At 39.5% G+C, this 14232-nt stretch overlaps 1 protein-coding gene across 2 annotated transcripts in view; it reads left to right on the top strand.

Moving 5' to 3' along the window:
• Nucleotides 1-11508, top strand: part of CDH11 (cadherin 11) — a 41826-nt gene extending 30318 nt beyond the window's left edge. For both annotated transcript variants that reach the window (XM_028094787.2, XM_088027126.1), the window contains 2 exons: nucleotides 8781-9032; nucleotides 10773-11508. In XM_028094787.2, the coding sequence (XP_027950588.2) occupies nucleotides 8781-9032; nucleotides 10773-11269 (749 nt within the window). In that variant the 3' untranslated portion in view covers nucleotides 11270-11508. The remainder of the gene's footprint in view (nucleotides 1-8780; nucleotides 9033-10772) is intronic.
• The last annotated feature ends 2724 nt before the right edge of the window (nucleotides 11509-14232 follow it).

Here is a 14232-nt window from a genome sequence, read left to right as displayed (position 1 = left end):
ATCTAATTAGTATTTTAGGATAAATTTCTAGAGTAGAATTACTGGATGAAAAGCCTTTGATACTTAATTGACAAACTGCCCATCAGAAATATGTATACTACCAGAAATATTTATAATACCTTGAGTAAAATGGTATTATATGGTATCTCATTTCCTCACATTCAAGCGAACTCTAGATATTATTACTCTTTTTAAATCATTGGCAACTTGATAAGTGAAATATAATCACATTTAAAAATGTCCACTAGTGAAGAGTTGTGTTGTGGGGTGTGTATGTTTTAGGAAATTTCCTTTCCATTATTATTTTATTAAAAGAATGGATGTTCAGGGGAGCCTGAGTGGCTCAGTTGCTTAAGCGTCCAACTTTTGATCTCACTCAGGTCTTGATATCATGGTCATGAGTTCAAGCCCCACATCGGTCTCCACATTGGGGATGGATCCTACTTTAAAAAAAAAAAAAATGGATGTTCAATTTTTATCACAATTTTTGGATTCTAACCAGAGGAGGAAGTATGATTTTGTCCTTTGACCTAATGATTTGTTAAAGTAATTAAATTGATATATCCAAATATTGAACCTCATATTTTTGATTTCTAAACCTCTTCTTCCAAACAGTGATCATTTAATAAAATATACAGGAAGAGCAAGGGTTAGCAATTAAATGCTTGGCTTTACTCTTTATCGCTAGAAGGGGTTGTTTGTTTTATTTTTTTAAATTTTTTTAAAAGATTTTATTTATTTGACAGAGAGAGACACAGCGAGAGAGAGAACACAAGCAGAGGGAGAGGGAGAAGCAGGCTTCCTGCCCAGCAGGGAGTCTGATGTGGGGCTCGATCTCAGAACAGCCCTAACATGAATATTTGACACATAATTAATCCTGTTACTGTTTTATTTTTTAAAAATTGTCAATTATTACATCAATCCTAACTCATAGACTGAGCTGCTGTTTTGAGAGAGAAAAGCACCAAATCACTGGAAGGTGGGCACAGTTGGAATACACCCCAGGTTCCAAGAACCCCAGGGTTGCATGCTCTCCGATAGGCCATCTCAATTCAAGTTGGAGGCCTATCAGATCATGGGGTTATTTAGCTACAGAAACATTGCTTCGTCATTTGAGCAACAGAGGACCATTTTAGGAGCTTGCAATAAGTTCCTATTTTAACAACAACAAAAATACTTAGGATTTTCAAGTCAACAAATTGACAGAGCAGCCCTTTAAACATTATGAAGCAGCTTCCCTATTTCAGTGACCTTCTTCACCCTTGATGTTTCTTCCATATTTTGTGTCAGTGTGACTTCCATCAAAAAACAGGTAATTTCATAGTTCCCCAGTTACAGTCTCCTCTTTCCATCTTCCATAATCATGGGAACATGATCTGTCTCATTTACTTTGCTCTGCCAGGAATGGACTCCTTCTGCCTATTCTTCCTCTTTCAGGTCTCGCCATAAATGAAGTCACTGAAGCAAAGGTTTCTTTGCAGGGTATCCCCAGCCCGTCTTGAGTGTCTCCTCCTCTGAGGAAGGAACACTGCAATACCTTTCCTTATTTTTCTTTATCTTGCATTCTAAACACTCATTCCCTGTTTGTCTCCCACTAGAACATGAGCTCCGTGGGGGCAGTGTCCCAGCACTTAAAATAGTGGGTTGACCAAATGCAAGGATTAAAATGAAAAAATGGGGGCACCTGGGTGGCTCAGTCGTTAAGCGTCTGCCTTCGGCTCAGGTCATGATCTCGGGGTCCTGGGATCGAGCCCCACATCGGGCTCCTTGCTTGGCAGGAAGCCTGCTTCTCCCTCTCCCACTCCCCCTGCTTGTGCTCCCTCTCTTGCTGTGTCTCTCTCTATCAAATAAATAAATAAAATCTATTTAAAAAATGAAAGAATGGCTGGGGAAATAGGTGAAGTGCTTCAGAAATTTCAGGGATCCGTTATTATTAGGTGAAAAATGATTATGTTATGACATAAGCTTCAGGCTTAAAAAGACACCCACCTTATAATGTCGGAATGTTCTGAGGAGTCAAAAGCACATAACCCACCTCTTCTTTCCATTCATTATTTATTATCCCACAAAGTTAAATTGGACATCTAGGGTTTGGATCCAGGAAGAGATGACCTTGAAATGTGCTTATTTTTCATGTATATTATCTAAGATCAGCCAAGTTGCAGATCAAATGAGCTCTGATACCTGATGCATTCAAAGTTAAGCTTGAAGTGCTCAAAAAATTAAAAAAAACAAACCAAAACAACAACAAAAAGTGTGCATGAAAATCAGATTTGGCTGAGTAAAGGGATAGCCAAGACAGATTCACCCCGATTAGACCAATTAGCAAACATCTTTTTTCTCCCCCACCCTGCCTTTTTTTTTTTCCTAAGCTTAGAACATTTTTTTTTTTTTTTAATGAGCAACATCAGATAGCGTCCAAATATGCTTCTGGTTTTTTACTTTTATTATTTAAAGATAGCCAAATAGATTTCTATGGAACTTTTTTTCCCTCTTAATTGCTTCAATATGGAAGATGCTCTATTGGCAGATCAAAATGGCAGATGTCTTTTAATGTGCTGCCATTTTCTCTGTGTAAATAATTATGTTCCTTTTCTGCCTGAATTTCATTGCAGCAGTTTGTCCATTACAACACAGCTTATCTGGGAGCTTACTCCCTCCCCACCCCAACAACAACAAAAAAAGATAGGTCATTTTGGTGGAACAGACATATTCTTCCAGAGTTTCCTCTGGTCACTGATTTAACTAACTTCTGGGATTTCTCAACTCACTAAAAGACCCTAAATGTTTATATCCCACTGAATCCCTTCGTAGTTTTCCTTGTCTTAAACTAAGAAATACTTGGGCAATATGTTTCTTTTTCCCTCCCTGTCACCAAGGAGCAAATTATTCTCATACAAAAATGGAGGAAATGTTAATTTCAAGGGAAGTTGTAAATTACAACAAAGAAAAATCTATTAATACCGACCAACGGCACACACTTAGATGTCTTATACACACATACATATAGACTCTTACAATGTTATTTATTATAATTCATGTTTTGCCAATCCCTCAGTATCAAAGGTGTTAATTAAAAGATCGTGATGATCTCCTCTTAGTGTGCAGTTCCTTAATTCAGTTGGAAGACATTATAGCCATCGGAGTCTTGGGTCAGGCAATTTTCTTCGTTAATATGTATACACAAGCTATTAAGGTCATCTTTGAGCATAAGTAATACCAAAAATATAAATGCAACAAACTTTTCAAGTTTTATTTGAAATTTCTATTATTTCAGCCCCTCAGGTTGAAGATGGCAAATATGGCATCAAAAATTTCAATTAAGTTTTGGATAATGACGAATCTAAACGAGTATAAAAAAATCTAAATAACTAGGGGTACCTGGGTGTCTCAGTTGTTAGAGCATGTGACTCTTGACCTTGGGGTCGTGAGTTCAAGTTCCACATTGGGGGTAGAGTTTACTTAAAAAAAAATAAATCAAAATAATTAAACTTTCCAGTGATGTCTTTTGAAATTGTATAGCATATATACTTCTAAAAGTATTAAAACTTAAAACTCCATTAAGACTTCTGACACACATACTATATCTATGGATAAATACTTACATTTCACAGGCATGCATATATTTTTTTTTTCCATTATCCTGATAGAGCTATTGCCACATTTCTAGGGAAAATGGAGAGGGCCCAGAGGAAAGTAATCAAATAATGATTATTCTGCTTGCGACTGCATAACTAACTGTCTTCAAGTGTGTGGGAGCTATTTAAGCAATAGATAGACCTACTTTGTCTCAGGTGTGAGCAGTAAGGGTAGAGTAGGTAGACATGGGTCAGAAATGAACAAAATAAGAGCAAGGTTTGGCTTTAATTCTCTAGATATTTAACAGTCTCCAGAGAGGGGCCCTTGTCTGGTCAGGTTGAACAATGACAAAAGGACATGTGGCCAAGGAAGGGCATCTTCAGAGCTTTAGTGAAGCTGCTGAGGTGACTGATTCCTTCACCATAGGTCAAGCCTTTCTCCTGACGTCATGGTGTGACCACAACATATTAATCCTTTGCAGTAGCGGTTTCTCTTTTTCCAAATTTTTAACATGCAGGGTCTATGCCCATATGCTGCCCATTTTGCAAAATCTTGTATCAGCAAAAACAAACAAACAAACAAACAAAAACACTGCTTCCAGTGTTTTGCAAAATCTTGTATCAGCCAAAAAACACTGCTTCCAGTGTGGGAAGATGGCACCCAGTGTGGTCTATCAATTGAGGACTGGTTACCCATAATAATTTCCCCTTTTAATGTCAGTTATATGTATACCTCCAATGGGCTACATCGTCATCATAACCCTATGTTTGCATCCCCAAACTGGTACCATGGAGACCATCATTATCTGGTACCTTTACATTTTGTTAGTGTAAAGACAAAGTGTGCAGGTAAAAACAGCATGTGATTAGGAGTCCAGGTTGTAGACATAAAAAATTGAAATCTGAATTTATTTTCCATTAATAGAAATACTACAATTTGTGCATGACATATACTAGTAATTAATGACTCCATTTGCAAGGTTTTGCCTTAGTGGGGGGAAAATGAAACTCGTTATGTGTCTGTGGCCAAGGATGTTGAGAACACTGGGTGTCAGGATGAAAAAGCGAGATGCTTGAAAAACATTTTCTTACCATGGGAAGTACGTTGCCCAGGACTGAAGAGCATGAACTGTGTTCTTACCTCTGGATGATGAGCCCTTCTGTGAGCCAGTTGCATTCCAAGCTGCGATGACATTTCCAGGAATTCACTTTCCTCTCTTTGCCAATAAGTTTCTCTTCCTCATTAGTTTATTGCTCAAATAGGATCGCTTCCAGGAAAGAATTAATATTTACTGAGCATATCCAACAGTCTGTCGCTGTGCTGAGTACCTTTATAAATGAAATCATTTTACCATTTAAAATTATTAGTTTCCTGGGTGAGACTAGAGAAACAGGACATTTACTTAATATGACTAAAGTCTAGCAATTGATATGTAGACAATTCAAGATTCAAACCCAGGCCTGTTTGACCCCAAATACTGAGAGATTTGCCCTTTGGACTCTTTATAAAGGAGAAGGATCTGCAAAATCTCCTGACGGAAATTTAAAGATTGAGAACATTTGCCTTGTTCTGCCTCATCTTATGAACCATGGGACCAGTTTGACACTTCCCTGAAAATGTGTCCTCATGGAACCTCTTTTATCCAAAGGCTGCCCTAAACCGAGGAATGTATATGTCCAAAGTGAGGGGACCCTCTCAAAAACAGATAGGCAGTGGTTGCTAATTTGGATGAAAGAAAATCTGTAGTCAAACTTAGGATGCAAAATTGATTTCCAGAATAGCGGTTTTTGTTATTACAGCTAGTTTGTTTGTTTTTATAGTTGTTTTTTTAATGAAGTTCCTGCCCATAGTGGTGGCTTTTTCCGTTAGTAGATCAGTGATCAGAGTGGACCACAAGAAAGACCATCACAGGACGCAGCACTGACTTCTCCAAAATGGCCATCCCCCCAAAAATCTCAGTCTCCTGTTGGTACTGGAGCCACTTGAATCTAGAGGGGAGATATTTTATTCATACAAACAACATCAACCACCTAGGTGCCAAGCCAGGCTGGTTAGTCACGTTTCTCTTCTACCACATCTGTATACCCTTCTCCAGTTCACCAGCCCTGGAGGATGTCAGTAATGGGTGTAAAATTTTCTGGTAGAAGTATTCCCTGAGCCCTGGGAGAACCATGACTTTTATTATGTTATTTGATTCCTGTGAGGTGCACTTGAGATCAACCAGTGTCCTCATTTTAAAAGATGAACAAATGAGGCTCTAGACAAGACAAATGATTCACTTGAAAGCATGCAATTAGTATATGCCCAAGAAGAGATACTCAGTCCATTTCTTTCCCACCTTTTAAACTCATCTTAAAATCCATATGTGAAACATGTTTGGCTAGAGGAACTTTTTTTAAAAGTTCTCAAGATTCTACAGGTCTGTCACTCAGAGACTGTAAATGGTTCAGTCATCTGGGTACTTTGATGAGCTTTTATGTAATAGTTTGAATGTGTCTGAGGGGACTTGCTTGTTCAGAATATGAGACATCCTACATTCACAGGTTCGTGTCCTGCTCAGATCCATGTTTCCATTAGTGTTTGATTTCAGCTGCTGTCACGTGTAAGCCGGCGTGCTGTGATCTGGAGGTCCAGTTTTTTTGTGGACGGCATATTGAAGAATAGGTTTAAAATTATGCCTTCTACAGGTTTACAAAAACAAATCACTCAGTTTACATGCCCTCCAAACCAACACCCTGGGTGACAGGGTGTGACCCAATAGATAAACTAAATAAATGATCCATTGGGGATGTTGTTCACATCAGAGAAGTGTATTTGACCAAGCAATTTAAGTAATTTGCTTTTCTTCTTTGATTTTTAATTTTCACTTTTATTCATAGTGGCCTTGTGACATTTCATAGTATTAAAACGGGGTAGATATTGTCACTTTTAATTTGTGAAAGTCTTATTTGAACTCAAAAAAATGTATGAGAAGGGAAAAATAACATTTTGAAATAATTTGTTATAGATATGTACTTTTTTTTTTTTTTGTAATCCTTAGGCATGGAACAATGGTATAGGCTGGAATAGGAGAGAAGAGTCAGGAAACTGAATTTTCAGTTAACAGTCTATTTGGCCCATTTTATTTATCTTTTTTCATGATTTTCCATAGTATATATAATTTTTTCCAGTGATAAGAACAATTTATACTAGTCATACAATATTCAGAAAATACAGAAATGAGAGCTAGGTGTTCAGCCTGGTTTTGTTTGAGATGTTGGCAACGAAGGGCAGAGAATGTCATTATACAGCTTGCCAAAAACCAGTGCATACACACACCTTACCTTCTGCAATAATCAGAATATCTGCTCATCCCTAAATCAGACTGAATCTACCTTTTATATTTAATAGATTTTATCTCACAGAAAATGCATTACATTTCCTTTCACCTAAAGTATATCAATTTAATCCCTCAAAAGAGATTCTAAGATATTTCTTCCTATGACAAGAGCTAATTCAGGGTACTGTCAATCCATTCAAAACCTGCTAGCTATTGGACAATCATGTTGGTCATAACATTCATACTGCTATAAGTTACTGATTGTAATCACAAACGGAGGCAAACCATACTGAGGATCTGTGTGTGTGTGTGTGTGTGTGTGAGTAATTTGATAGAACATACTAAAAACTTCACCTGTTTTATAATTTTCCCCCAGAGCATACAGTGTGGAAAAAAAATTGTTGGTTGGTACAGATATGCAGAAAACATGATGAGGAAGTAGTTGGGGGCTTAGGTGATAAAAGATTAAGAAATATATGGAAGCCAACATCTGGAATTTTGATTAAATCTTTCCCAGAATACCGTTATGCCGTTTGTTCAAAAAATGTTTATTGAATGTCTATTACGTGTGCAACACTGGAGAGTCTGAGATGAATCCCCTAGTCTCAGAAGTTCACACTCCAGGTGAGGTCAAAGTGGTTATGTCAACATTAATGACACAGCAGTGGGGTATTAATTTCTGTAAGAATATAAAGTGCTTGGGGTCACAGGGCAGATGTTGGGAGAGGTCTAGAAAGGCCTCCCCAATGTGATGACTTTGGGGTTCAGTTTTGAGGCTTGAGGAGTTCACCTGTCATGACACCAGGAACAGCTTCCTGGGGTCCTAGGGCAGTGGCTAAAAAGGCATGTGGGAAGTGTGGTGTGCTTGGGAAGCAGAAGAAAGTTCCGCGTGTCAGACTGAACTGGGACGTGTGGAATGGATGGGGTGTGACCCTGGAAGGCAAAGTCTTCAGATGAGGGGAAAATCTAGTGGTTCACTGTGTAGAGGTGGGCTGTGTTGTGTGGACCACAGAGAGGATTTGGAATTATTTTGAGCAGGACGCATGACATGTTTAATCAGGTGGTGGATGGTGCCTGAATTTCAAAGAAACTATCAACCTGTTAGTGGTTTTATAAGATATTTTCTCTTTAAAGATAATATTTTCCTGGGCGCCTGGGTGGCTCAGATGGTTAAGCGTCTGCCTTCGGCTCAGGTCATGATCCTGGAGTCCTGGGATCGGGTCCCGCATCGGGCTCCCTGCTCCTTGGGAGCCTGCTTCTCCCTCTGCCTTTCTCTCTCTCTGCCTCTCTCTCTCTCTCTGTCTCTCATGAATAAATAAATAAAATCTTTAAAAAAATGTTTTTAAAAAAAAGATAATATTTTCCTTTAGGACTCACAAGTGGATTTACAGTTTGGGCAAGGTTTGAGTGTGCACTGGAAATCGTTTAAACACACACACAGAAACCGGCCAAAGGCTTGTCATGAAGTAGGAAAGTACAAATATGAAAAAGATTTCTCTGTTTGTTTTTTCTCACACCCACTTATATCTTTAATTATCTGCCATACTCACATAGGTTATGTGGTCCAAGCCCACAATTTGTTGTGGTATCTGATGAAGGGGACATCCAAACAGAAAGCAGTGTGGTGAGCTTCCCAGTGGGGGCCTTTGTAGCTACGAAATAAAAAAGAGCCAATTTCTAAGTTTGGTTCCAAAATATGGAGACACTATTCTGCAATGCCAGATGACTGTGGCCTCTGTAGATACCTAGATTAAAGATTCTGGTTGTTGACCTTGGTGATGAGAAAGAGCACTCTGACCTCTGCCAAGCCGAATGCATGAATATTCATGCTGTGATTCCAGTGGCCCTGCCCTGAGAGGAAATATCTCTGCTCTCCCAACAGACAACACCGCAGGGGTGTACGCCCGGCGTGGAGGCTTCAGTCGGCAGAAGCAGGATCTGTACCTCCTGCCCATCGTGATCAGTGATGGTGGAATCCCGCCCATGAGCAGCACCAACACCCTCACCATCAAGGTGTGTGGGTGCGACGTGCACGGTGCCCTGCTCTCCTGCAATGCCGAGGCCTACATCCTGAACGCCGGCCTGAGTACAGGGGCACTGATTGCCATCCTTGCCTGCATCGTCATTCTCCTGGGTAAGGGGGCTCCGCTGTCACCTGCGGGAAGGGTTTTGCAACCAGATGCCCATCCTTGAAACATATATTTCTGGAGCGCAGGCTGGTCACCAGAACTCTGCCGTAGCCTGTGGATATAGCTGGAGACAAGGCAGGGTTGGGCCCTGCGCTGGTGCACGTTATGGTACAGGAGAGACGGGGAAAACTTAACAAGCACTCAGAGCAGAGTTGGGGGAAGGTTCTGATGAGCACATTGCCGACAGTGCAGGACTACATAGCAGCAGCTATCTGGGAGTGCTGCCGGGGGACATCTGAGAAGGTTTTGCAGAAGAGGAAACTAGGCAGAGGCCTGGTATATGAGCAACAGTTTGCCTTAGAAGAGGAAAGAGAAGTGTTGGGGACAGAAAGAATAATCAGGAGGCCAAAGACATGGTATGAAGGACTCAAGGAACTGGATGAAGGTTGGCCTGGCCAAGTTGGATCTTGACTCCTCTGATTAGCAGAGGTAATATCTGGGTGCAAGCCTCAGCTTATGGGGACCCTTAGGAGGCTTTTCCTAGACTTACATCTCATCTCTGTAAGAACAGCGGTGTGCACACGCTAATTAACACTTAACCACTGCTGGGCTTCAGGAAGAGATCACGTAGGAGAAAAATCAGCTTTCAAACCCAAGGATTTCTGACATCAACTTTATGCTTGTTCCATGATGTTTGGTTCTCCATTGAATGAGTTGAGGGGGCCCAGGTGCATAGGGAAGAGCCAGTGAGTTCAGGTCAACAAAGAGTTCCTAAGAATTTTCTGGGTACCGGTTGCTATGTCCAGCCCTGGAGGAGAAAGGGAGCTTCATCCTTGCAGCTGCCAGTGATGGTGGACCCAGAGGGGCTCTCAGACCCCTTGCCAGATTCAGGCACATTTTCTTTAGTCTAGCCACATGTGTGGAAGAGTGTTGTCATGGAATATTGTAGAAGCCTCTTGTGGAGGTGGAACATGGAGAATTAAGCCATGTCTCACCTTTCCTTTCAAGTGTGGTTCTGCCCACTCATCCTAGGTTGCCTGAGCGCAGTGGAATCGCCTCTCTCAGGAGGAACTAGAGCTGCTTCCTCTGGGGTTCAGCTGATGCTACCTTCCTATGTTTAAATAAATAGAGGAGATTTGTCTCCTAGGGGTTATTATAAACTTCCCCTCTTCTCTACAGTGGTTTGAAGAGAATCCAACCACATTTATGATAAGATTTCTTATTAAGGTAGAGTAGGATCACTGCTCCTCCCGCGCCCCCCAACCCCCAGCCCTCTGGGCAGGAACAAGCATCACCTCCTATAGAAAGGTAGGACCTGAGGTCTCACAACATCCTCATTCATAAGCTTTGGAGAGATAGCTGTCTTCCTTTGGAAAAAGAAACCAACATAAGGCAGTTTTAAGAAGCTGCAGACCACTCTATTTAGAATCTTCCTAATTCTTAGAAATATGACTTCCAAATAATGTCAGATTCATTTTTAAAAAGCTCAAAATAGTTCCAACTTGTCGGCTTGTTTGGATATCATATTTTTCTGGCAGCGTTTTGCAGAGGAAGAGCCAGGTGGAGGGTGTTTTTACTCATCTTTGGGGATTCCAGGTAAAACTCTCGTTTCGTTGACTCATAGACTGGTTCCTATTCTGAGCATGAGCACATCATGCCTTGCAGTAAGCAGAGTTCTCCTCAGGGAGAAAGCTCCAGGAATACTGGCCTTAACCTGTGCTCACTTTCTTGTGCTTTCCTTGCAGTCATCGTAGTGTTGTTTGTGACCCTGAGAAGGCAAAAGAAAGAACCGCTGATCGTCTTTGAGGAAGAAGATGTCCGTGAGAACATCATTACCTACGATGACGAAGGGGGCGGGGAAGAAGATACAGAAGCCTTTGATATTGCCACCCTCCAGAATCCAGACGGGATCAATGGATTTATCCCTCGCAAAGACATAAAACCTGAGTATCAGTACATGCCTAGACCTGGGCTCCGGCCAGCACCCAACAGTGTGGACGTCGATGACTTCATCAACACGAGAATACAGGAGGCAGATAATGACCCAACTGCTCCTCCTTATGATTCCATCCAAATCTATGGTTACGAAGGCAGGGGCTCGGTGGCTGGGTCCCTGAGCTCCCTAGAGTCTGCTACCACAGATTCAGACTTGGACTATGACTACCTACAGAACTGGGGACCTCGTTTTAAGAAACTAGCAGACTTGTACGGTTCCAAAGACACTTTTGATGACGACTCTTAACAATAACGATACAAATTTGGCCTTAAGAACTGTGTCTGGCGTTCTGAAGAATCTAGAAGATATGTAAACAGGTATTTTTTTAAATCAAGGAAAGGCTCATTTAAAACAAGCAAAGTTTTACAGAGAGGATACGTTTAATAAAACTGCAAGGACATCAAAGTGGTAAATACTGTGAAGTACCTTTTCTCAAAAAAAGGCAAATATTGAAGTTGTTTATCAACTTCTCTAGAGAAAAACCACTTGGCGTACAAAATATTTAAGTGAAGGAGAAGTCTAATGGTGAACTTACAATGAAGGGAAATTGTTTATGTGTTATGAACATCTAAGTCTTTCTTTCTTCTTTTTTTTATTTGTCAAAGAAGCTTCCACAAAATTAGAAAGGACAACAGTTCTGAGCTGTAATTTCGCCTTAAACTATGGACACTCTATATGTAGTGCATTTTTAAACTTGAAATATATAATATTCAGCCAGCTTAAACCCATACAATGTATGTACAATACAATGTACAATTATGTCTCTTGAGCATCAATCTTGTTACTGCTGATTCTTGTAAATCTTTTTGCTTCTACTTTCATCTTAAACTAATACGTGCCAGATATAACTGTCTTGTTTTGGTGAGAGGTTCCCTATTTCTATGCCATTTTTAATGTATCTATTTGTACAATTTTAAAGTTCTTATTTTAGTATACATACAAATATCAGTATTCTGACATGTAAGAAATGTTACGGCATCACACTTATATTTTATGAACATTGTACTGTTGCTTTAATATGAGCTTCAATATAAGAAGCAACCTTTGAAATAAAAACAGATTCTTTTTTAATTCTGGGTTTCATTCTTAACATTGAAAAAAATTAAGTATTTCTAATGACTCATTTATATTTCTCATTTAAGATAATTGTGATCTTTTCATAACCCTATTTATGAGCTGTTGCGTGCTGCTTTCATTGTTTATTTGAAATCAAATCTGTTTTGCAAATGTTTTTTTCAGACAAGATTCTGTAACGCCATGTAAAGCTTTCTTGTACATTCTCAGTGTTAGTGTCCTGGCTTCCCTCTGCGTACATCTTCTGAAAAAGAAGGATGCTAAAGATCTAGGTCAGTCTCTGATTTTGCAATACTTGATATATAATAGGCGTTTTTCTTGCCTATCAGTAATTCAGTGGCTATGAGAGATGAATCCATGAGGGAATGAAAGGATCGGAGCTCGAAACTTCCAAGATGTGGGTTTTCTGCCCCATACTGAACATTTGGGGGTTGAGGGAGTGAGGAAGTCAAAAATATAAATTTGCCACGTGTAGTTATCAGACATCCGGTGTTACTCTGTTTTTCCCTACTTTGATTTTGCCAGGCTATTGTAATGACTCTGACATTTGAAACTGCTTATTTTATCCTCCTGTGATTATAACTCCTCATAAAATGTGGAATTTTAAATTTTGATAAAAGAAAGAGCAATTCATTTCCAAAACTCAGTTTTAAAATATGCTTTGGGCAATAAGCTCAGAATGAGGGCAGGGACCATGGTGGATTCTGAGGGTCACTTCCAGTATGCCTATTGTCTCTGGAAGTCCCATCTAGCTGCCTGGGGATTGGGACTTCCATGAAGGGCATTTCACCTGTTCCTTTGGGCCAAAGGTCAAAATGTAGCAATACTCGGGGAAAGATCACACAAAGTCATGCTACAAGTGTTTTCCCTCTTTCCCCCTAGACACAGGGCACATACTTTCTCCTGGATTGCAGACAAATTTTAGATTTATCTCTTTTTTATTTTTACTTTATTGTGAAAGTTTGTTTCAAGCATTTCTTGATATCCTGCTACATCCTATTTTTATGACTCAGTCAAAATGCATAAAAAGAAAAATGTTTTTATGAAGTGCTCACTTTCATTTTCCTTTGCATTTAAGTCAAATTGTCTCAACCCTTCAGTGGAATAAATTCTGTGGACAATGTCACTTTGGAATCTTTCATTTCAATGAAGGATTGCACATTCTCAATACTTCCATAATTGCAGGTTTTGTTCATTTTTTATATAGTTTTTGTAATCCAAAGAATATTTTGCTAGATTTGCACAGATCTCCAATTGAATTTGAAATAAAGAAATAATTCTAAAGGAATATGAATAGCACTTAAACAAGAACATAGCTGTAAGTAAAAGACAAAATCCTTTTTGTCTAGGAATGTATTTAGATTAGATTTGACAACTACATTTTTACATTTTTATGTTTAAGTTTTAAAAAAAAGGCTGTCTAATTTTTAATAGTTAAAATACTTGTTTTCTTTTTTTTCCTTTTTATCTTCTTTTTTACTTTAAGCCTCTATTGTTTGTAGAACTCTCTTAGAAGCTTGGAAATAAAATGTCTTTCCCGACTAGTGGAGTCCTCTTTCATTTGGAACATATTGCCTTAAAAGCAATCTTCGTTTAAGTGGTTCTTCCTTATTTCGATATAGAGTAATTACTGCTTTATGACATCCATTCAGCTAAAGAAGGAACACTTCTCTGTTCTTCTTGTCCTTGAGTAGTGGCTTTTGTTTACATTCATCATCATTCATTCATTCATCCATTCATTCATCCATTCATTCATTTAGTCATTAAAATCTTATTTGGTAGACCCGCTATCGACTTCAGGATGCACAAAGAATCTTGCTACCTTCCTTGATATCTTTTGGTCTTCCCAACCCTGTTGCAAAGTATTTATCCTGTTGTCTTGTAATCACCTATTGATCTCTGTGCCCACCCACCTTCCCAGACAGTGCAACAGGATACTTTCTCTCCCTGAAGGTTGAGGGAACAAAATATATGAGAGATACAACAGGAGATGGTGAGATGTTGACCGTGTGTGAGGAGGGTAGGCCAACTGCAGCAGTGCTGAACAGATCTTGTGTTTAGCCAAATTATATCTTATATGCCAGTGTTCCTGGGGATGGTGGGGAGGAAAAGAGAGCAGACGATCTACATGGCTT

This window comes from Eumetopias jubatus, unplaced genomic scaffold, assembly GCF_037043125.1.
Source record: "Eumetopias jubatus isolate StellerSeaLion01/CBP00866 unplaced genomic scaffold, mEumJub1_p1.0 scaffold_10, whole genome shotgun sequence".
Lineage (NCBI taxonomy): Eukaryota > Metazoa > Chordata > Mammalia > Carnivora > Otariidae > Eumetopias > Eumetopias jubatus.
The sequence above is the reverse complement of the archived record's forward strand: the minus strand, read 5'-3'. Positions and strand labels throughout refer to the sequence as shown.